The sequence below is a fragment of the Oncorhynchus clarkii genome, chromosome 21 (genome assembly GCF_045791955.1).
Source record: "Oncorhynchus clarkii lewisi isolate Uvic-CL-2024 chromosome 21, UVic_Ocla_1.0, whole genome shotgun sequence".
Taxonomy (NCBI): domain Eukaryota; kingdom Metazoa; phylum Chordata; class Actinopteri; order Salmoniformes; family Salmonidae; genus Oncorhynchus; species Oncorhynchus clarkii.
The window spans coordinates 34,843,021-34,866,364 of NC_092167.1; the positions used below are offsets into that span (position 1 = coordinate 34,843,021).

The 23,344-nt window shown below is 43.7% G+C and overlaps 1 protein-coding gene across 4 annotated transcripts in view; it reads left to right on the forward strand.

The window, feature by feature from the left end:
- LOC139378950 (dedicator of cytokinesis 11) overlaps nt 1-23,344 on the forward strand; it is a 111,453-nt gene that overhangs the window by 23,473 nt on the left and 64,636 nt on the right. For all 4 annotated transcript variants that reach the window (XM_071121583.1, XM_071121584.1, XM_071121585.1 and 1 more), the window contains exons 9-30: nt 5,240-5,319; nt 6,862-6,945; nt 7,451-7,591; nt 8,459-8,710; nt 13,171-13,293; nt 13,698-13,780; nt 13,982-14,104; nt 14,567-14,643; nt 14,781-14,965; nt 15,905-15,970; nt 17,888-17,980; nt 18,774-18,897; nt 19,012-19,133; nt 19,316-19,399; nt 19,494-19,583; nt 19,713-19,834; nt 20,079-20,148; nt 20,393-20,518; nt 21,433-21,504; nt 22,237-22,383; nt 22,878-22,961; nt 23,248-23,344. The exon at nt 23,248-23,344 is cut by the window's right edge and continues 15 nt beyond it. In XM_071121583.1, the coding sequence (XP_070977684.1) occupies nt 5,240-5,319; nt 6,862-6,945; nt 7,451-7,591; nt 8,459-8,710; nt 13,171-13,293; nt 13,698-13,780; nt 13,982-14,104; nt 14,567-14,643; nt 14,781-14,965; nt 15,905-15,970; nt 17,888-17,980; nt 18,774-18,897; nt 19,012-19,133; nt 19,316-19,399; nt 19,494-19,583; nt 19,713-19,834; nt 20,079-20,148; nt 20,393-20,518; nt 21,433-21,504; nt 22,237-22,383; nt 22,878-22,961; nt 23,248-23,344 (2,445 nt within the window). The remainder of the gene's footprint in view (nt 1-5,239; nt 5,320-6,861; nt 6,946-7,450; nt 7,592-8,458; nt 8,711-13,170; nt 13,294-13,697; nt 13,781-13,981; nt 14,105-14,566; nt 14,644-14,780; nt 14,966-15,904; nt 15,971-17,887; nt 17,981-18,773; nt 18,898-19,011; nt 19,134-19,315; nt 19,400-19,493; nt 19,584-19,712; nt 19,835-20,078; nt 20,149-20,392; nt 20,519-21,432; nt 21,505-22,236; nt 22,384-22,877; nt 22,962-23,247) is intronic.

Here is a 23,344-nt window from a genome sequence, read left to right on the forward strand (position 1 = left end):
AGAAAATACAACAAATAATACCACAAAAGGTATTATGTATCACATTGGGAGTTGGGAGTAGGGCGGCTCAATTGGCCCAGCATTTCTCTCCATCTTTAAACAGAAATAAATGTTATGGCCTTTACAAATATTATTTTAACCTTTATTCAGATTACAATTGCTCACTTTTGTTTTTTTGGAAACAAAATAACCTCCAAAATATCATTATATATTATCAAGTTGATGGCACAGTCATATGGCAGCACCTACATAAAGCTGAGTGACTCACTCATTCATGGCTTTGGATCAAAATAAATAAGTACCAACATTCTTTCTGATAGTCTTTAATAAATAAATGTTTTGGTTTTCCTGACCTGGACACCATGTACAGTATTATAATAGCCCATTATGGGCTATTAGCAGGACAATATGCAGTTGAAGTCGGAAGTTTGCATACTCTTAGGTTGGAGTCATTAAAACCCATTTTTCAACCACTCCACAAATTTCTTGTTAACAAACTATAGTTTTGGCAAGTCGGTTAGGACATCTACTTTGTGCAGTCTGGTTCATCCTTGGGAGCAATTTCCAAATGCCTGAAAGTACCATGTTCATCTATACAAACAATAGTACGTATAAACACCATGGGACCACGCAGCCGTCATAGCGCTCAGGAAGTCCCAGAACAACCGCAAGGGACCTTGTGAAGATGCTGGATGAAACAGCAGGAAACAAATTATGTGGATATATTGAAGCAACATCTCAAGACATCAGTCAGGAAGTTAAAGCTTAGTCGCAAATGGGTCTTCCAAATGGACAATGACCCCAAGCATATTTCCAAAGTTGTGGCAAAATGGTTTAAGGACAACAAAGTCAAGGTATTGGAGTGGCCATCACAAAGCCCTGACCTCAATTCTATCAAAAATTTTCTGGGCAGAACCGAAAAAGCATTTGCGAGCAAGGAGTCCTACAAACCTGACTCAGTTACACTAGCTCTGTAAGAAGGAATGGGCCAAAATTCACCCAACTTATTGTCGGAAGCTTGTGGAAGGCTACCCGAAACGTTTGACCCAAGTTAAACAATTTAAAGGCAATGCTACCAAATACTAATTGAGTGTATGACTCACTGGGAATGTGATGAAAGAAATAAAAGCTGAAATAAATCATTCTCTCTACTATTATTCTGACATTTCACATTCTTAAAATTGAAGTGGTGATCCTAACTGACCAAAGACAGGGAATTTCTACTAGGGTTAAATGTAAGGAATTGTGAAATGCTGAGTTTAAATGTATTTGGCTAAGGTGTATGTAAAACTTCCAACTTCAACTGTACTTTTACCAACACCTTGTTGGTATTTTGATACTTTGTGGATGTGGCCTCCCCAGTGGAGCAGCTGTCTAAGTCACTGCATCGCAATACAAAATGCGTTGCAACAGATACCCGTGCCGGCCGCCACCGGGAGACCCATGAGACGGCTTTTGGTTTTAATTTAGAATCCTTCAATCCTCCAGTCCTCTATATGTAATTATTGGCGGCGAGTCACGTCATATTTTTCGATATTCTGTAGGCCTGCCATAGGTGACCTGAGTCTCACTAGTGTTGATTAATGTGCTGTTAAAAGTGGTGTAGGTCTTATTTATTTAAAGAGCGTATTGAAGTTAGAAGCAATAGGATTTGAAGCAATAGCCTACAACTATATTAGCACCGTTTCACACTGCTCTGAGACAAGCATGGGGACTGGTCTTGATAAATCAATGAGATTTTTATTTTGGCTAAATCTCTGGTTGTGTATTGGTTAGACTACAATTATGGTGTAGAAATGTTCTGCTCTTAGAGTAACCTTTATTTAACTAGGCAAGTCAGTTAAGAACAAATTCTTACTTACAAGGATTCTCCTTCCTCCCATTGGGAAATTGAATCCCGGTCTCCCGCATGTCCGCACAACACAGGGATTCTTTAGCTAAATAGTCCTGTACTGTAGCCTTGTCACACCCTGGTCTTAGTATTCTGTGTTCTCTTTATTATTTTGGTTAGGCCAGGGTGTGACATGGGTGATTTATGTGGTTTGTTGTGTCTAGGGGTTTTGTAGTTTATGGGATAGTGTTTAGTTAAGTATTCTAGGTAAGTCTATGGTTGCCTGGAGTGGTTCTCAATCAGGAGCAGGTGGTTATCGTTGTCTCTGATTGGGAACCATATTTAGGCAGCCATATTCTTTAAGTCTCTTGTGGGTGATTGTTCCTGTCTCTGTGTTTGTTGCACCAGATAGGGCCGTTTCGGTTTTTCACGTTTCTTGTTTTGTATATTGTTCATTTTTCATATTTTATTAAAGATGTATAAAGATAACCACGCTGTATTTTGGTCCTCTCTTTCACCAGAAGAAAACCGTAACAAGCCTACTCCCGACCGTCACGTTGTACAGCGCCATATTTTCCGTTCCATCCTAATGGAAACCCAGAGTGTTTTTAGTTTTTCTTGGAATAGAAATACCGTAATATTAAGCTAATTAATTAAGCAAAATGTCTTAAAATCAGTCCTATATACCTTGTTCTTACAAAAAAAGGTTTGAAATTCTCTAGTACAGCCACTTTTGAAGGTTATCAAATGCTTCTCAAAGATGACCTCTGGTGGTCAAACTAGCACTAACTAGCATTAATGGTACCAGTGGTTGGCACTTAAATAACGGCTCACGACCACCTCTCAGAAGGGGTGCTTGTCCCCTGCCATTCCTTTGACCACCACGTCTTCCTCGTCTTCCTCCTCTCACTGCTTGACCTCTATTGTGACCTGGATCACCTGCCAGCTCCAATGTTATCACTATGTTGTTGTAGGTGGATACCACTCATTTCACTATATACTCGTACCACAATGTGAAATCAATCATCAGTAATGAGTTGGCAGTATTGGAAAATAAATTACAAGGGCCTGCATACATACACTCACCGACCACTTTATTAGGTACACCTGCATGTTAACGCAAATAGCCTGCTCCTTCGAACAGCGAATCATCTGGATGTCTGCAACTCAATATATAGAGTATATAGAGTAAAGAGCTTTAGTTGTTGTTCGACCAAACATTAGAACGGGTAAGATGCGTAATCTAAGCAACTTTGACCATAGTATGATTGTTGGTGCCACACATGGTGGTTCCAGTATCTCAGAAATAGCTGCCCTGACTACAGTCTCTACAGTTTACAGAGAATGGTGCAATAAAAAAAAACACATTCAGTGAGTGGCAGTTCTGTGGGCAAAAACACCTTTTTAATGAGAGAGGTCAGAGGAGAATGTCCAGACTTATTCAAGCTAACAGAAAGGCCACAAATTCTCAAATAACAGCCGTTTAAAACAGTGGTGTGCAGAAGGGCATCTCTTAACGTACAACACCGTGAATAAATCAGGCTGTTGTGTAGGCAAATGGTCCTACCCAGTACTAGATAGGTGTACCTAATAAAGTGTACAGTAATGTCAAACCTGAAAACATGGTCTGTAAAAGTGGTACGTGGGACCATGGAAACAGTGTCTGAAAAAGAATGAGGATGAAATATTACATCCATAGATAATGTAGTCCAATTGGTTCATGTTCCACGGTAATTGGTGTCAATTGATCTCGTTATCCTGAAACTTTCATGATCTAAACATGGAATATTGTTCATCAGTTGCCATAAAACGAAAACAGTTACTTATCATTTTGAGCAGTTGTATCAATTGATAGTTAGATCATGATAATGGAATGAATAGACTGTCATCTCAGATGTAATATGTGAATTTAATTTTGAAATGGTAGTACTTTGAGGTTAAGTTGTGTCATTTTGAACAGGTGATTTTAGAGTTTTGAAAAATTTGCATTTTGATCATCGGTTGTGCGTATTGTGTCTATAGAGTTTTTAAAAGTGACATGAAGGTTCTGAAATTAGTTCCAAAGTGATTGTAAAAAACTGTATTTAGCTAATCCACTCCTGCGATTTTTTCCAAAGAAAAGTTGCACCTGTCTTTCAACACAGTCTTCTCCTCTAGGTGGTTCAATTACCTTCCCGTAACCTGTAAACGCACACTGAAAAGCCTAAATAGTCCATTACAGGATGATACACAACAGTTGGTCAGCAATGAAGCATTGCATTGCTAGTTTTCACCGGTCATTTTATCTGCCTCTAGAATTTAGTTCCCATTTCAAACTTCACTGGAATCGGTCACGAGTGTCTTTGCATGCATACGTGTCTGTCTATGCGTTTTTGCATGCATGCGTGTGTGTGTCTGCATGTTTGCCTGTGTGTACAGCCTCCGAGCAATTGACAGTTGGGGACATTCATTTTCTCATAAGGGTAGACCCTCTCTACTCAAATGTCTCTCTAAAAACAAGTACAGTAAGTTCTCATATGCCTCTGAGATTCTGAGAGATTTGGCTAATATAGCAGAAAGCTGTGGGAGTCAGTTAGCCTGGCTGGTCGCCAGTTCCCCCTGCAGCACACTGAATGGAGTCAGACACGCAGCAGAGTTAGTAGGAAAAGCTCATTGGGACATCACTCAACATGAAAGGTGAAGAGTGTAAAATGAAGTAGAATCAGTGGTGTAAAGTACTTAAGTAAAAATACTTTTAAGTACTACTTAAGTAGTTTTTGGGGGGTATCTGTCCTTTACTATTTATATTTTTTGACAACTTTTACTTTTACTCCACTACATCCCTAAAGAAAATAATGTACATTTTACTCCTTACATTTTCCCTGACACCCAAATATACTCCTTACATTTTGAATGCTTAGCAGGACAGGAGAATTGTCTAATTCAAGCACTTATCAAAATAACATCCCTGGTCATCCTTACTGCCTCTGATCTGGCAGACTCACTAAACACAAATGCTTTGTATGTAAATTATGTCTGAGTGTTGAACTGTGACCCTGGCTATCCCTAAATTAAAATAACAAATGATTTATACTTTTACTTTTGATACTTAAGTACATTTAAAACCAAATACTTTTTGACTTTTACTCAAGTAGTATTTTGCTGGGTGACTTTTACTTTTACTTGAGTCATTTTCTTTTAAGGTATCTTTACTTTTAGTCAAGTATGAAAATTGGGGTACTTTTTTCCACCACTGAGTAGAATCATCCAGTAGCTTTGTGCAGGTCAACATCCAAGTACACAAGTCTAGGAGGATCAGATATCAAGGAAAAGGTGCTCTAATATCAGATGTCGTTATACTCATCCCAATCATACATGAGGCTCTATGGTCAGTACTCTTTTTGAATGACTCCTCTCTCGTCCAATCAGATGAGGACAGCAGCAGCCAGGGGAAAGGAGAGAGCCTATTGGAGAATCTGGGGAGGAGCCTTCACCCTGAACTCATCAAGGTAATGCTGACCACACCACACGCAGAATGCACTGCAAGTCCTTCCTCTCCCATCTCCTCATTGGTTTTTAGAAGCATATACCCACGTGCTATCTTCTCATTGGTTTTTAGGAACATGTGCCCACGTGGGTGATTGAAAAATGAACTGAGGTCAGTTGTGGTAATGCACCTTATTATGAAAGTTTGTTGCCAATCGCCATATAAAGTTCAAAGAAGAAAAAAAAGCATGGAAGCAGGAGAGATGACTAGAAACGATTCGGTTGACTGTTTTATGTGTGGATTAATTGTCAGAGTAGAGGACCTTGTGCATTTCAGGTAAAATAACAACTCAATATTTATATCCCAGTACAAATTAGCTAGCAACAGCAAGCTAGCTAGCTAAATAGGACAAATTAGCTAGCAACAGCAAGCTAGCTAGCTAAATAGGAGAATTAGCTAGCAACTGCAAGCTAGCTAGCTAAATTGTTTAGTGATTTTCGACCTGTCCCCAAATTCATAGAATTGGTTCAGAGTTTGTTTTGATATTTCAACCTGCGTGTCGTGATCATGTTTGGTGTGGGGGGACAAAATCAATTTGCCCACGATGGCACACGCGGTTTGGGCGTGGTGTCACTGTTATCAACATCAATCACACACTGCAGAGGAATCCCATAAAATAGGCCTACTGTTTATTTTTTTAATGTTTTACGAAGCATCTGATTCATAATGTCTGCGCGGTCCACTCTTAGGCGTAGTGTGTATACCCCGTTGCTGATTGATTCAGCCTGGTGGATGTTGGCAGTATGTTTTAGTCTGACTTGCTCTCTTCACCTCTGGCCTCATTAGCAGCCGTGCTTTATTCTAGCAGTGTGGATATTCCTCACACACACATGGTAGTGATCCTAGCCACATGGTGGAGAGGTTTTAATAGGGTCATTCAGACAGAGCGTATCCTGTTTCGATCGGAGAGAAAGGAAAGTTTTATTCAAAAAAGGGTTCTTCGGGTGTCGCCATAAGAGAACCCTTTTGGGTTCCAAGTAGAACCCTTTTTGGTTTCAGGTATAACCATGTTGGGTTCCATGTAGGAGGGTTCTCCTATGGACGACAGCTGAATAACTCTTTTTAGGTTCTAGCAGATATATTATTGATAAGCAATGTGTTTCTAGTCAGTTAGAGAAACAAAATATCTGCGGCCCTAATGGCACCCTATTCCCTACCCTATTCCCTATATTATGCACTACTTTTGCCCAGAGCCCTATGGGCCCATGGCAAAAGTAGTGCACGTTAGAGGGAACAGTTTGCCATTTGGAGTGAAGATGATGCTTATCCCATAGAGACCACCTCAACTGCTTGAATGTGCCTATAAACCCAGAACAGCACAAGGAAAACAAAGAGAGCTGTCTGGTCTGAGATGTCCCAGCGCTCCTCTTCCTGGTTAACTCTTCTGTCTCTCTCTGGAGATGGATGGATGGATTGGATGGTGTGAGAGGAGAGAGGGAGGATGGAGATCTCACTGTGACCTGAGGCTGTTCTTTGTCTGTTTTTCTCCTTTCTCTCTCTGCAGTATGCCAGGGAAACAGACCAGCTCAATAAAATGAACAGGAACGAGGGGAGACAAAAGCTTTTCTCACTGGACCCTGAAACACAGGTTAGAACCGTCTGTGTTTTACTCTATTCATCCCCAATATGTTTGTTAATGTTGTTTAAGTCTATTAGATCAGGCTTGTAATATGCAGTGTATAGGTGTATCGATGCATGATATACCCTGTCTGTCTGGGCAGTCCCAGGGCCTGCTGGCTCAACTGGCATCGAGTGAACCTCTCAGTTAGAGAATGTCTGTGTTTGCATATTGTATGCTTCCATGGGGATGGATGCCAGAAGCTAACCACTGTTCCCTCCTCTCTCCTTCATCTTTCTTCCTGACCTCCCTCTCCTCCCTCCTTACTTCCTCCTCCTCCCTCCTCCGCTTCTTCCTCTCCCACCTCTCTCTTCCACTCTCCTTTCCCCCTCTCCCTCCTTCCCCTCTCTCCATCTTTTTCCCTCCCTCCTCACCCATCCCTCCCACCTCCTCCTCTCCTCCCACCTCTTTCCCATCCTCCTCTCCTCCTCCCTCCCCCATGCCCTCCCCCATGCCTCCCCCCTCCTCTCTCCAGAGGTTGGACTTCTCGGGTATAGAGCCTGATGTGAAGCCGTTTGAGGAGCGTTTTGGCCGGCGCATCGCCGTCAGCTGCCATGACCTCACCTTCAGCCTGCAGGGCTGTGCCAACGAGAGGGGGGACGGGGTCCTCACCAACGTAAGCTCACACACACTCTATCCTCCTGCTCCAACGTAGGTCCTATAGGAGTAGCGTACAACAGGGCACAACAGATCCAAAAACGACATCAGAATTTGTGTTTATGTTGTATATTCAACTTATTTTCAGATCACTTTTTGATCTTTTAAGTATAAATAATTATGGTTAGAAATTCCGGGAGTTATGTTTTTTCCTAAAATATTGGACAATAGCAGCTTAACTTGTATTTCAACAACAACAACAAATTACAAAACCATTTATCCTTTCTAGTTATCAATGGCTAAAGAAACAACGATTAGAACCATCTGAACAAATTGTTCAATAGAAATGGAAAAACTGGTCAAACATGAATAAAAATATATTTCATTGTGTTTATATTGCACGTTTGAAATACCTCAAGATAGATGCCCAAATTGCTGTGTAGAGACCTAAATCATTATCCACATTCAGATTCCCTGATGAAGGAAGTTAGCTTCCTGATTGGAGTGTGAGACGAATGCAGAGCCTCTTTGGCATGAGCCAGCAGTATAGAGCACACTACTGAGTCCTCCCTCTCTCCCTCCTTCAGAGTGGATTATAGTAGACATAAAACACTGTGATAAATAACTACATTCCCACTAGAGCATTTATAGGGTCTGGGGAGGGGAATAAGGGAGGTTGGCCCGAGATTTATATGGAGGGACGTCGTTGCACTCAAACTCACATAGGCGTTATGGTTCCTGGAAGGAGTGGGGTTGCCATCATTCAAGCTAATATGCTTATGTCTACAGTGGAAAGACACTCGTATACACACACACACACACTCTATTTTGTTCGTACCTCGTAAACACGCACATACGCGCGCTCTCTCTTCTCTCTGTTATCCAGGTGGAGCCGTTCTTCATCAGCTTGGCCCTGTTTGACGTGTCTAAGAGCTGTAAGATCTCTTCGGACTTCCATGTGGACCTCAACCCTCCCTGTGTACGAGAGATGCTGACAGACACCTCTCCACTCTCCCCTACATCAGAGGGAGGAGGAGGAGGAGGGGTGAATGGAGGAGTGAACGGGGATGCAGGGAAAGGGAATGGTCTTCCCGTTCTACAAAGGGTGTCTGAGTCTCTGCTGCAATACCCCACTCAGGTTGGACCATAGTGACCTTAACTGACCTATATAATATATTCTGTGTGTTGTGTTGTGTTTGTTTACACACACACGCAGACTAAATCGTGCTTGTGTATCTGTAGAAATGATGGTGGCATCACAGAATCCTAAGATTACAAACTAAGTCTCTCCCTTATATGATTACTTAAGATTATCAGTTGGTTAGGACAGGGATGTGAAGATGGCTCGAGTTTTGTTTGTAAATGCGTTGTTGTTTGTTTCTGATGACCCCCACGAACCGGTCAGCGGGCTTTAGACACCCAGAGATGAGCCACTCCCGTCGGGGATCGCAAGGTGTTGCCGTCAGTGGTGCTGCGCAGCCGTGGCTGTCCTCTCGTCTTACACCCTAGTCGATGTGGTGTCACAATACTGCACATCCATGCATTTACCCACAATGCAGCGTGTGTGTGTGTGTGTGTGTGAGAGAGAGCACTTGACTGATACTCCTGATTTCACTGGACTACCTCTGGTGTCTGGGGGACTCTGCTGGCGCTACTATGAACCGGGACATAGTCTGAATGATACAGTTGATTTTCCCTCTTTATTCCAAGCTCGTTGAGATTCAGGCTGATGCTACACTGTTTACTGTGCCTGTTGTCCGCGTGGTCGTAAAACACATAACTCCACCATCCAGTGCTACAACTAGTACTGCCATGCAACGCGGTAGGATTTTGACCAGAGGATTTTCGTGTTAATAATCTGTTGAATATCTCCTTAAGCTTGCTTAACTCCTCATTATACGGTAATTGGGTAAACGAGAACAGCAGCTATGAGATATGTTCGCTTTAATCTATATGTATTGTACACGTATATAGCTAGTATTGCTATTTCAAAGGCTAACTGCAATATCAAAGTTGCCCGACTCTCACTGTTTTGCTAAAGTTTGAAGCCAGTCGACTTGAAAAGAACAGTCCAGTTTCAGCATGATGGTGAGTGTTTCTCTTGGGTGCTAGCTGTAGCGTGCAGTGTTAACTCCTGCAGCCGGTGTGATGTCCCAACACACCCGCGCACGCACACACATACTGCTGCTGGTCCTATTTACAGTTACAGGAAGACCCAGCCTCAGTAGTGGTGGTACCCAGCAGTAAATGACAGTACCTGTGTTTCCCCTATATTTATTTAGCAGTGGTGCACCGTGACGCACTTTTAAGATCAAAGTGAGGCGATACAACATCAGATCGTCCGGAGAAACCTCTAAGGTAGTTAGCCAGCTAGCTTGTAATCCTGGAAGTGTAGCCAACTTCATTAGACGTATCAGTGTGAACTTAAACGACTAAATCCCGACATAAAGTACAGTGCCGTGCGAAAGTATTCGCCCCCCTTGATTTTTGCGACCTTTTGCCACATTTCAGGCTTCAAACATAAAGATATAAAACTGTATTTTTTTGTGAAGAATCAACAACAAGTGGGACACAATCATGAAGTGGAACGACATTTATTGGATATTTCAAACTTTTTTAACAAATCAAAAATTGGGCGTGCAAAATTATTCAGCCCCTTTACTTTCAGTGCAGCAAACTCTCTCCAGAAGTTCAGTGAGGATCTCTGAATGATCCAATGTTGACCTAAATGACTAATGATGATAAATACAATCCACCTGTGTGTAATCAAGTCTCCGTATAAATGCACCTGCACTGTGATAGTCTCAGAGGTCCGTTAAAAGCGCAGAGAGCATCATGAAGAACAAGGAACACACCAGGCAGGTCCGAGATACTGTTGTGAAGAAGTTTAAAGCCGGATTTGGATACAAAAATATTTCCCAAGCTTTAAACATCCCAAGGAGCACTGTGCAAGCGATAATATTGAAATGGAAGGAGTATCAGACCACTGCAAATCTACCAAGACCTGGCCGTCCCTCTAAACTTTCAGCTCATACAAGGAGAAGACTGATCAGAGATGCAGCCAAGAGGCCCATGATCACTCTGGATGAACTGCAGAGATCTACAGCTGAGGTGGGAGACTCTGTCCATAGGACAACAATCAGTCGTATATTGCACAAATCTGGCCTTTATGGCAAGAAGAAAGCCATTTCTTAAAGATATCCATAAAAAGTGTCATTTAAAGTTTGCCACAAGCCACCTGGGAGACACACCAAACATGTGGAAGAAGGTGCTCTGGTCAGATGAAACCAAAATTGAACTTTTTGGCAACAATGCAAAACGTTATGTTTGGCGTAAAAGCAACACAGCTGAACACACCATCCCCACTGTCAAACATAACATAAAAACATAAAGCAAAATCTACAATGGAATGGTTCAAAAATAAACATATCCAGGTGTTAGAATGGCCAAGTCAAAGTCCAGACCTGAATCCAATCGAGAATCTGTGGAAAGAACTGAAAACTGCTGTTCACAAATGCTCTCCATCCAACCTCACTGAGCTCGAGCTGTTTTGCAAGGAGGAATGGGAAAAAATGTCAGTCTCTCGATGTGCAAAACTGATAGAGACATACCCCAAGCGACTTACAGCTGTAATCACAGCAAAAGGTGGCGCTACAAAGTATTAACTTAAGGGGGCTGAATAATTTTGCACGCCCAATTTTTCAGTTTTTGATTTGTTAAAAAAGTTTGAAATATCCAATAAATGTCGTTCCACTTCATGATTGTGTCCCACTTGTTGTTGATTCTTCACAAAAAAATACAGTTTTATATCTTTATGTTTGAAGCCTGAAATGTGGCAAAAGGTCGCAAAGTTCAAGGGGGCCGAATACTTTCGCAAGGCACTGTATGTAGAAAACGAGAATGAAGAAATATATTTTTTGAACAAGATCATCTTTGAGAACTAACAATCACCCCAAAATAAAAGACGGTCAGGGAGAATCTAAAATTCAAAAAATTTCATGACATGAGGCCCGCGTTGATGTTGTTATAATGCTTGAGTCACTTAGATAGCATAAGAACACGGCAAACGCCATGGAGAAATGTGTATGATTAGCTTTAAAACTGTAACATTTTCTCGCCGCCCCGTTGCAAAATGTGTAGAATTGCAGGAAACTAGCTTTAAAACTGTTAACATTTTCTCGCCACCCAACGGCAAAACTTTAAAACAGGGAAATGTTTTCTTTGTGGACAAGAGAAAGGTTTTTAAAATGTTCAGTTGTCGACAGCGCCATTCCCCACTGCCTACCGTGCTGCGCCTCCCATCCTCAGATAACATGGAAACATGACGGAGCGCTCCCTCTCTCTGGAAGCAGAAAGTCCTGTGAGGTGGAATGGACATTTCTGTGTAATAAAATATCTGGACCCAGAAACAGAATGAAGAACAGAGTGGAAACAGAGAGTATGAAACAGAATAGAATCAATCAAGACATTGGTCATTCTCACTCTCGTTGACACAAAAAACAGAACTTGATTTGGGGTGGCAGGTAGCCGAGTTAGAGCGTTGGGCCAGTAACCGAAAGGTTGCTGGATTGAATCCCTGAGCTGACAAGGTAAAAATCTGACGTTCGCCCCTGAACAAAGCAGTTAACCCATTGTTCCCCGGTAGGCCGTCATTGTAAATAAGAATTTGTTCTTAACTGACTTGCCTAGTTAAATAAAGTTTTTATTTTTATTTTTTTAAGTAGGCTCTTGCCGTGTGTGAACCTAGCAATGTCCACCAGGGCACAGAGAAATAGATAATGGCCTTCCTCTATGATTACAGTCTGATTATAGACTTGGACACCAGCAGATCAGTGTAATTGAGGTGCTGTTTGGGTGTAGTCCAAGGACAGCCTGTCCTCATCTTTCTACTGCACAACGGAAGTCAGGGTGTGTCTCACCGGCGCTAGCAGGCTCCCCTCCATCTCACTCAGTGCCAGCTTTATGTTGTGATTTACATGGGTATCTCCCTTGTAAATCTGTTTCTGGTAGCAGAATCTTTAGCTAGACCCCTGCGAGAGCAACATAATGCGACTTGTCCGGATTATGTCAAAGCTGATGTGTTCCAAATGTCTACTAATGTGTCACGAACTCCACTCTTACTTTTCTGCCACTCCCAGGAAGAACATGTTTTTGCGTGTGTGTGTGTGTGTATGCGTGCATACATGTGTGTGACGCTCTGTGTGAGAGCCATGGTTGGCTTCATCTCACTGACCCAAAAATAGTTCCAGCTCTGTTTGGGTTTCCTGTATAACTTCAGCCACTAACAGACAGCCAACCACTTCCCAGCTGCAGGCCCTGTCCAGGAGACAGTTGATAAACTCTCCTTCATACAATGACTAGGAGTTACTGTAGTCCTAATGGCAGTTTCAAACCGAAAAATCATATGAAATTTTAAGAAAAAAAAGTGTTAAGTAAAAAAATAGATACATAAAAAATAAAAGTAACAAATAATTAAAGAGCAGTAGTCATTTGGTCTCAAATAGTCATTTTTCCTTCATCAGTCTTCTCCACCTTTTTTCTTCATCCCTCCATTTTTCTTCTACTCCACCTTTCCTCTCTTCCTCATCTCTCCTCCAGGGTATCTTCTCGGTGACCAACCCCCATGCTGATATTTTCCTGGTGGCCAGAGTGGAGAAGGTCCTACAGAACGGCATTACACACTGTGCTGAGCCCTACATCAAGACTTCAGACATCAACAAGGTGTGTGTGTGTGTGTGCTTGTGCGCACGCGCGTGTGTGTGTGTGTGTGTGTACCTTCAGACATCAACAAGGTCTTCTACCACCACTGCTCTCTCTCTCACCGTAGTTACTTCTATTGCTATTAATAGACCATGTGTCAGACACAGGACATGCATAACCCCAAGACCACTGTTTAAAAGTTTTAGTAGAGCGTCTCCCTGGATTGTGTGTATTATGTCATGTTAAAGTGTCTAGTTTTAACTTATTTTAAACTGAATTGCCTCCCATGTGTTTGCCTATTTTGGTCTTGTTTCCATCATGATTGTTTGAGTAGCTGTGCCGCTGTTATAAATCCCGTCATTACCTTTTCATTAACCTGTTACTGTTACATCGTACTCATTCTGCATGTGTGTGTTCCCCTCCAGACAGCCCAGAAGGTGCTGAAGGCTGCCAAGCAGACGTGTCAGCGCCTGGGCCAGTACAGGATGCCCTTCGCCTGGGCTGCCAAGTAAGACACAGCTCTCATACACATCAGATGGAAAACTGTGGAATAATTCACTGACTATTTGGGAAATCATGTTTACTGGGCCTCAGGCAGTGCGGTGATGATTTATTTGCGACCTCAGGTGTCTTCATTTGAATATTCACCTGCGTTTTACTATGTACATCCTCCTTACACGTGAACATGATCCTGTCTCTGTTGTCCCAGGCAAGTGTTTAAAGATGCCCAGGGCAGTCTGGACATGGACGGGAAGTTCTCGCCTCTCTATCGCCAGGACAGCAGCAAGATCTCCACCGATGACCTCATCAAGATGCTGGCTGATATCAAGAAGTGAGTCATCAGTAAGACGTGATGGTTGTGACTGTACACTCTTAGAAAAAAGGGTTATTCAGCTGTCCCCATATAGGAGAACCTTTTGAAAAACCTGTTTTGGTTGCAGGTAGAATCCATTTGGGTTCCACATAGAATATTTTCTTCAGAGGTTTCTACATGAAACCCACAAGTGTGTGTGTGTGTGTGTGTGTGTGTGTGTGTGTGTGTGTGTGTGTGTGTGTGTGTGTGTGTGTGTGTGTGTGTGTGTGTTTGTGTGTCTACCTGTAGTTAAAAAGGGTTCTCCTATGGGGACAGCCGGAGAACCCTTTTGGAACCCATTTTTCTAAGAGTGTAGAGTATAGGTGGTTTGGTGTGCTAGTTGTACTATGAACATGTTAGTCAGTATCCTAGTGTCTGTTGGCACTGCAGGTGTACATACTTATAGTGTAATGACTGTTTCATACACTTTCACCCCTACAGGCCAGAGAAGAGCAAGCTGCAGACTATCCCTGGACAACTGAATGTCACCATCGAGTGTGTGCCTCCGGACTTCTCAAGTGGGTGGTTTCCCCTATTTTCCCTAGTCCGCTGTTTACATTTGACTGAATAATATTGAACGGTTGACTGACAATCGTGCCATATAACATATAATTGGTTGACAGTGCCACTGACGTCCTCCACTGTTCTCCCTCAGACACGGTGACCTCGTCGTACATCCCAGTCAAGCCCTTTGAGGAGAAGTGTGAGAGGGTCTCAGTGGAGATGGAGGAGTTTCTCCCTGAGGAGGCCAAGTACAACTACCCCTTCACTGTCTACAAGAACCACCTGTATATCTATCCCCTGCAGCTGAAATACGACAACCAGAAGACCTTCACAAAGGTGGGTGAAAGGTGGGAGGGAGATGTGTGTGTGCAAATAACAACAACAACGCAACATGTAAAGGGTTGGTCCCATGTTTCACGAGCTAATTTAAAGGCCCCAGAAATGTTCCATACACACAAAAAATAATTTCTCTCAAACGTTGTGCGCAAATGTGTTTATATCCCTGTTAGTGAGCATTTCTCCTTTGCCAAGATAATCCATTCCACCTGACAGGTGTGGCATATCAAGAAGCCGATTAAACAGCATGATAATTACACAGGTGCACCTTGTGCGGGGGACAATCAAAGGCCACTCTAAAATGTGCAGTTTTGTCACACAAAACAATGCCACTGATGTCTCAAGTTTTGCGGGAGTGTGCAATTGGTATGCTGACCAGAGCTTTTGCCAGAGAATTTTATGTTAATTTCTCTACCATAAGCCGCCTCCAACGTCATTTTAAAGAATTTGGCAGTATGTCCAACCGGACTCACAACCACAGACCACGTGTAGCCACGCCATCCCAGGAACTCCACATCCAGCTTCTTCACCTGCGGGGTAGTCTGAGACCAGCCACCCGGACAGCTGATGAAACTGAGTATTATTTCTGTCTGTAATAAAGCCCTTTTGTGTGGAAAAAAAATAATTCTGATTGGCTGGGCCTGACTCCCAAGTAGGGGGGCCTATGCCCTCCCAGGCCCACCCATGGCTGCACCCCTGCCCAGTCATGTGAAATCAGTAGATCAGGGCCTAATTTATTTATTTGAATTGACTGATTTCCTTCTATGAACTGTAACTCAGTAAAACTGTTGAAATTGTTGCATGTTGCATTTATATTTTTGTTCAGTACACATTGAGTTCAGTGGGTCATTGAGTTTACAGCTCACATTATCACTCACCGACTGTCGTCCTTCCTGGGTTGAGTTATTGTATTGACTGAAGTGTCTTTTATCCTTCCAGGCAAGAAACGTAGCGGTGTGTGTACAGTTCAGAGACTCTGACGAAGAAGGCGCGGCCCCTCTAAAGGTGAGCGTTTGGATGGTACTGTAACGTCTGATCTACTGAAAATGACTGGGATCCCCAGGAGTTGACAAAGTTCAAGTTAAACTACAGTGGAGTCGCGGAGGAGAGAAAAGGCCTCTTTACAGAAGCTTAGCCAGTTATTACAGCTGGCAAGGGGAGATATTGAGAGCTCTCTCTCTCTCCTTCTTTCTCTCTCTCCTTCTTTCTCTTTCATTTGCTTAATCTCGTGCTCTTTCTTTCTTTCTCCTTCTCTCTTTTTCCCTCTCTCTCTCATGCTATCTTTCTCCCTCACTCTCTCTTTTTCCCCCTCTCTCTCATGCTCTCTTTCTCCCTCACTCTCTCTTTTTCCCCCTCTCTCTCTCTCTCGTTGAGGAACATCCGCACACGTTGAATATTTGTGGGTGGGAACCTCCATTCGACGACCATGGAAAAGTTTTTCCCACAGGACAGAATCCCTCACTGTTCACTGCACTCAAACAGGCTTCCACAGAACCAGTGAGAGAGATTATTTATCACACAGTCTGGCTAGGAACAAAGTATTTTCTCGGCATAATAAAGTGTTTACAAACAGCAGGGTCGGGCCAACGTCACAGCACACCTCTCCATTTAGCACACAGCGGAAACCAACTAGCACAGTTCCTGGACTTGACACCGGCTCTAGTAGAAGGAGCGATAGCCCATGTCACACTGTGCTGTAGATTGCTGGAGCTGTATGAATTCATTACGATATTTATTTGATCGTTAAAAACACAAAAGAAACCGCTTCAGGTGGAGACAACATTACATATAGTGCATTCAAAAACGACTGCATCAAGGATGAACACACTGAAGCCCAAAGGCTCATTCATTCTGGTCCGACAATAGTGAGCGTCTGCCTCATTGTGTGTTGCACTGTAGTTTTGCTCCATGGACTTCTATGCTTAACATGTAGGAACAGAGATGTCTCTCAGCCCATTCTGCAGAAAAGACTGAAGATTCCAGTCGGCCCTTCTAGCCAGGGACCGGGCCTACACGCTCACTGTGTAATCATCAGACCACACTTCAGCATGTTGTCACCGCGGGAACAGGGTTCTGAAGGCACTGCTTTTTCCATGCTGGTACACAACCCGTAATCACATGATCTGAAACAGCGTATTCTCCTCTGGAAAGAGGCCAACTATCTCTTAGACCGGGCTGGTCATTTGAGCTCTGCTCACTCGGTCCTTTCTAAGGACCTCCACCACTCGGCATGTCCTCTCAGTTTCCTTTTGAGACAGTACTGATAATTAGGAATTATCCAACATTCCCCTTCAGACTAAGCTGCTCATTTGAGCTCTGTCCCTTTCTAATGGCCTCCTTCACACTCTCATACTTTGGTCAATTAGAAAATGACCCAAGGAATCAACATTGTAATTACTGCACTAAATGACCCCCCCCCCCCCTTCTCCTCCTCCTCACTGTGTCCGCCCTGTCAGGATCAATTATCTAGACCTCTGCCTGGACTAGCATTGAGTTTTACCCTCAGTACCTTACCCCACAAAAGGCCTTCCCGTCCAGCCCAAGGTCAGAGGATCTATCTAGGTCAGGGCCACATCACACGCCTGGGCTTGGGCAGCTCAGCCGGCCCCCTCCTCCTTCCCTCTCCTGGGGTCTCCACTCCACTTAGTTTAGTTCTGTTTAAGCTCTCACCTACTACATTCTCACCTCCAACTAACTTACACTGGTGAACAAGCTCGTTTTCCCCGTTGTTCGTAGCCGTGGTTTGCTTGTGTTGCAAGTATTTGAGGTGTGATTGTACAGTTCTTCAACAGCATTTCTGTCTAATTATTTCACATTGCTCACAGATTGCTGTCTTCTTACTCACTGACATGCCCATGCAACATCAGCAGATGAGCGGGAGATTAATAATAATGTGTGTGTGTGTGTGTGTGTGTGTTTCAGTGTATCTACGGAAAGCCAGGAGAGACACTCTTCACCGCCAGTGCCTGTGCGGCCGTCCTCCACCACAACCAGAGCCCTGAGTTTTACAACGAGGTCAGAGAACAATTTGCGTAATAAACCGGCCTTGTCCCTGATTTGCTATGCCACATCAATTACTCCCTGCAATTGTTACTGTTACTGTTGAGGTCCTCAGTGGCCAAAGTCCAGTCATTAGGGCTCCGTTAATCCTATAATCTAGCCCAGAGCAGGGGCTCTGGACTGGCTCACACTGGGCTGGTCTGATACCCACCAGAGGGAGGGAGAGAGAGAGAGGGGTGAGGTCAGGACACTGTCACAGACACGTTGACTGGGACGGGGGCCATCTGGTCTATGGCATAAGGTTTAGAACCCCACACACACCATCCAAGACCCCTTCACTGTTCTGATCTCTCTGGACTGCTGCTTTGGTAATGAGTTACTTTATCAGCCCTGTTTCAAACAAGATTTTAAGGAGAAGGACCACACTATTCGTTGTGACACATAACCAAGTCATACTAGACCCCAGGTTGGAATTAGTTTAATGAAAGAAGCAAATGTTATTGGATAGGCTCACCGTGTGTCATTTCCTCTGACACAGAGCACACGTGCAGGCAGGCTGAACATTCCACTACTCACTCTTGCTGCCCCCTAGTGGTAAATATAGGAATCGTTTTGCTTTGCCTTTCTCGTACTATTTCTGAAAGTGAGAAATATGTACCGTTGTATCTAGATTGATAGGTTTGTGACTCATTCTGGGTTATTTCTAATAGCAGTTCCAGAAGGACTTCTTAGTTTAAAATCTTGGGTCAAGTGAGGTGAGAATTTGAAAACACTAACGTCCATGTTGATCGTGTATCGATCTGTGCAGGTAAAGATTGAGCTGCCGGTCCATGTCCATGAGAAACACCACATCCTCTTTACCTTCTACCACATCAGCTGTGAGATCAGTACCAAGACCAGCACCAAGAAGAGAGAGGGAGTGGAGTCCCTAGGTAAGACTAGGAGCGGGGTGTGTGTGTGTGTGTGTGTGTGCGCGCGTGCGTGTGTGTGTGTGTGTGTGTATCTTCCTCCATTACCTTACCTGTTCATCCCTCCCTCTGTGACAGTGGGCTACTCCTGGGCTCCCCTGTTGCAGGACGGCAGGATGCAGTCCATAGAGCTACAGCTGCCTGTGTCTGCCACCCTGCCCCCAGGATACCTCTATGACAAGACCCAGGACGCCAAGAAGGTACAACCCTCTGTTCACTGGAGAACGCCTGGGGTCAAGGAAGAGCTATCCCCTGCTTGTATTCTAATGACAAATGACTATCGATGACACCGATTTAAAACATTTGGCGAAAGAGTTATAAAGAGTTATAAAAAAACAGACTACAATCACATTGTTGTATTCGTGTGTTGTCACCCTTACAGTCAGCACCCGATATAAAATGGGTAGAAAACAACAAGCCACTGTTCAAAGCGAAGACCAATGTAGCGTCAACAATATACCCCCAGGTATGTCTTCCACCTGCAGACATTGAAACAACTTGGCCAAGCTGTTGTGACAAACACGCCATCAGACAGCTGTGTCTTGTGTTTCCCTGTGTAGGATCTGCACCTCCACAAGTTCTTCCAGCACTGCCAGCTGATGAGGTCCTCTTCAGAGGGCAACCCAGCAGAACTCATCAAGTATCTGAAGGTGAGAGAGACGCCTGCTGTGGAGTGTTTTACACCATCGTGTTGTATTGCTGTCTCTCTGACTTTTTCTCCCCCCTCCCTCCCTCGCTCCATTTCTCTCTTTCTCCATCTTTCTCCCTCCCTCCCTCAGTGCCTGCATGCCATGGAGACTAAGGTCATCATTAAGTTCCTCCCCACTGTGCTGATGCAGCTGTTTGAGGTCCTCAACACAGCAACCAAAGAGGCCACCGAAATCGCTGTCAACTCCACCCGGTGAGTCTGACCTCTGACCCTGTGAGGTCATCATGGTCTGACCCCATGACATAGTGACATAGACGCAGTCATGGTTTGTGAAAGTGAGTTACAACTGATTTTTTGGGGAAACGTTAATTCAATGGATATTTGCTGCGCTACATAATTATCATAATTGTATTTTTTTATTTCACCTTTATTTAACTAAGCCAGTTAAGAACAAATTATTATTTGCTATGATGATGATAATGTTCTATTCCTTCAGTGTGATTATACACATCGTTTCCCGGTGCCACGAGGAGGGACTGGAAAACTATCTCCGCTCTTTTCTCAAGGTATAACGCCAGGCATCACACACGACAGCCACTAGTGGCCAGAATCAAGCCTAGGATCACAAGGCCTGGTCCTTGCCTTAGCTATGATTATGAAGATGGGTGATGCATTTTCAGTTGATAGTAACTCCAAAGTTAATGTGCTTTTTTGGGGGGTTCATGTTGAGCTTGGATCCATTTTTCAGACCATGAAAAGTGATCATGTAAAGGTTGTGTATTAACGGCTGTCTTTGTGTCGTGTCCCAAGTACGTGTTTGTGAACAACAGCCCAGTGTCTGGGAACTCTGGGACCACTCATGAGGTATTGGCCACCGCCGTCACAGCCATCCTCAAACAGACAGCGGACTTCAACACCAGCAATAAGCTACTCAAGGTGTGTGTGTGTGTGTGTTACCGGAAATCCCCCCCAAATTCTCCGTCGTGGGGACATTTCCCAGGTCCCCACAAGGACAACGGCTATTATAAGCTTAAGGTTTAGGTTAAGGGTTAGGATTACAATTAGGGTTAGGTTTAGGATTAAGGTTAGAGGTTAGGGAAAATAGGATTTTGAATGGAAATAAACTTTAGTTCCCTATAAGGATAGTAAAACATATGTGTGTGTGTGTATGTGTCTGTCTCTGTTTGTGTGTGTGTGTGTGTGTGTGTTTGTTTGTGGGTGTGCGTGGGTACTTGGAAATTCCCCAAAATTCTCTGTTGTGGGGACATTTCCCAGGTCCCCACAAGGACAACGGCTATAATAAGCTTAGGAGTTAAGGTTAGTAGCTAAGGTTAGATTTAGAATTAAGGTTAGGGGTTTGGACAAATAGGATTTTTAATGGAAATAAATGTTACTTCCTCATAAGGATAGTAAAACATGTGTGTGTGTGTGAGCCAGCCAGCGTGCATGCTCAATCAGAAAACTGCGATTCCCATACTGACCAGCTGGTGGCACCAGCCACTTGTTCTTTGAAAGAGAATTCCCAACATTATTATGTCACCACCACTAAGAATGTTTTCACAGACCTTTTCAAATGCAGTTTTCTATCTATTATCATTATACCCAGGATTATTGGACACTAAGCCCATATTACAGAGCCCAGTGGTGTTTTGACTTTCGTCAGACTGTTGATGTGATCTCTCTTAGTAAGGGTCCGTCCCAAATGGCACCGTGTTCCATTTATAGTGCACTAGTTTTGACCAGGGCTCTGCACTATATAGGGAACATTGTGGTCGAATTGGGACGCATTCTAAATGCTTCACAATTGAGGGGTAGTTCCAACGTCTTCTGTCTCTCATCCTCTTTTCTAGTATTCCTGGTTCTTCTTCGAGACCATGGCCAAGTCCATGGCCCAGTACCTGCAGGAGGGCAACAGAATCAAGGTTGGCAAATGTTCTATTCTGATGAAGGGTTTATCTTGTGTTCCGCATGAAGTACGGTGTACACGCAGGCACACACCAGCTATCACTGGCACTCCGTCAGGTGTGGTTACGAAGATTCGAGAGTTCTCTGTCTTGTACATGCAAATGTTTCTCTATCGCGTGCCAGGGCGTTTAAGTTCAGTCTCTCTTTCCTCACCGTGAAAATGTGGCAACGCAGTCTTCCTCATTCGACATGCTTGTGTCTCTTGTGCGCCACACACCACACTTACACGTTCCCAGAAATAACCCACCCTCCAGCCTCCACTCCCACACAAGTATTTCTGTTCTCCTTTTTATTTTTTACGGAAAGTTTTTAACTTTTAGTTGAGTTGGTGATGGGGATGCTCCTAGTCATACTCTTATCTTGCCAACAGTTTCTAAACAGTCCCAGTAACATCCAGACTATGGCCTCTACTGCAGCACCTCGAAGATAAACTAAGGTTGCTGAAATAGAGCACAGTAATGTTAAAATTGATAGAACGTCCTCTGGCAAAGTTGAGGATGTTACAAGCTGTGCACATTTCAGAGAGTTTAACCTCTTCGCCAGCCCTTTATTGGGAAAGCAACCTGTTTCTCAATGAGTAGAAGCGCACACTTCCTATTAGGTAATATGAGATGGATATGTATATATATATATATATATATATATATGTCGTTTACTTTGGTCTCATTGAACTGAATATGTTTTACCAGATGCCCCGTGCCCAGAGGTTTCCAGACAGTTTCCACCAGGCCCTACAGTCCCTGCTACTGTCCATCATGCCTCACATCACCATCCGCCATGTTGAGATTCCCGAGGAGGCCCGCTGTGTCAACCTCAGCCTGGCTGGCTTCATCAAGGTCAGGCCCCCCATACACTACAGCCCCCCCCCCCCCCCCCGTATATTACCTGAACCACACAGGACAGAAATAATACCAAATACATTATCGCTGCTCGGGAAGAAGAAAGAAAAAAAAGAAGGAATTTACTGTTGATATCACAGGCGGTTGGTGGCACCTTAATTGGGAGAGGATGAGCTCGTGGTGATGGCTGGAGCGGAGTCAGTGGAATGGTGTCAAATACATCAAACACTTGGTTTCCATGTGTTGGATGCCATTTTGTTGGCTCCGTTCCAGCCGTTATTATGAGCCGTCCTCCCCTCAGCAGCCTGCTGTGGTTTGATAATGTAGGTCCAGGTCGAACAACAAACTCCCTTCCGATAGCAACGGTGAGGTGTGGTGAACTCCGTGCACTGCAAGTCAAGCACTGTATATGAAAGATGGTCTTGGTGTGCTTAGTTGGTTAGTCCTGGTCTTGGTTAGTCCTCCTTCTAATCTGTGGTCCCCTTCCACAGCGCTGTCTCACCTTCATGAACAGAGGCTTTGGCTTCAGTTTGGTCAACGACTACATGTGTGGCTTCACCCTTAAAGACCCCAAGGTACTGGACAATAGCAACAACCCCTCTTCTCTACCATGTCTGATTATGTATTCCTAATGCAACAAGTTTGTATACAGGCCTCTATTGACAGTACATGTGTTGTGTGGGGCACTGGTAGTCATATTAATGCTTCAGCGCATTTGACTAACTGATTCAAATCAACACAACATTTTATGGAAATGTTGATGGAAATCCTCTAATCTTTTTTTATTTTTAGGATGGAAAAAAGAACATCTTGTTTGTTTGATCTTGTTTTGTAATACTGGAGTTGTTTGTTGACCGACAGGTCTTGACCGAGATGAAGTTTGACTTCCTCATGACGGTGTGTAACCACGAGCACTACATCCCGCTTAACCTGCCCATGGCTTTTGGACGTACCAAGC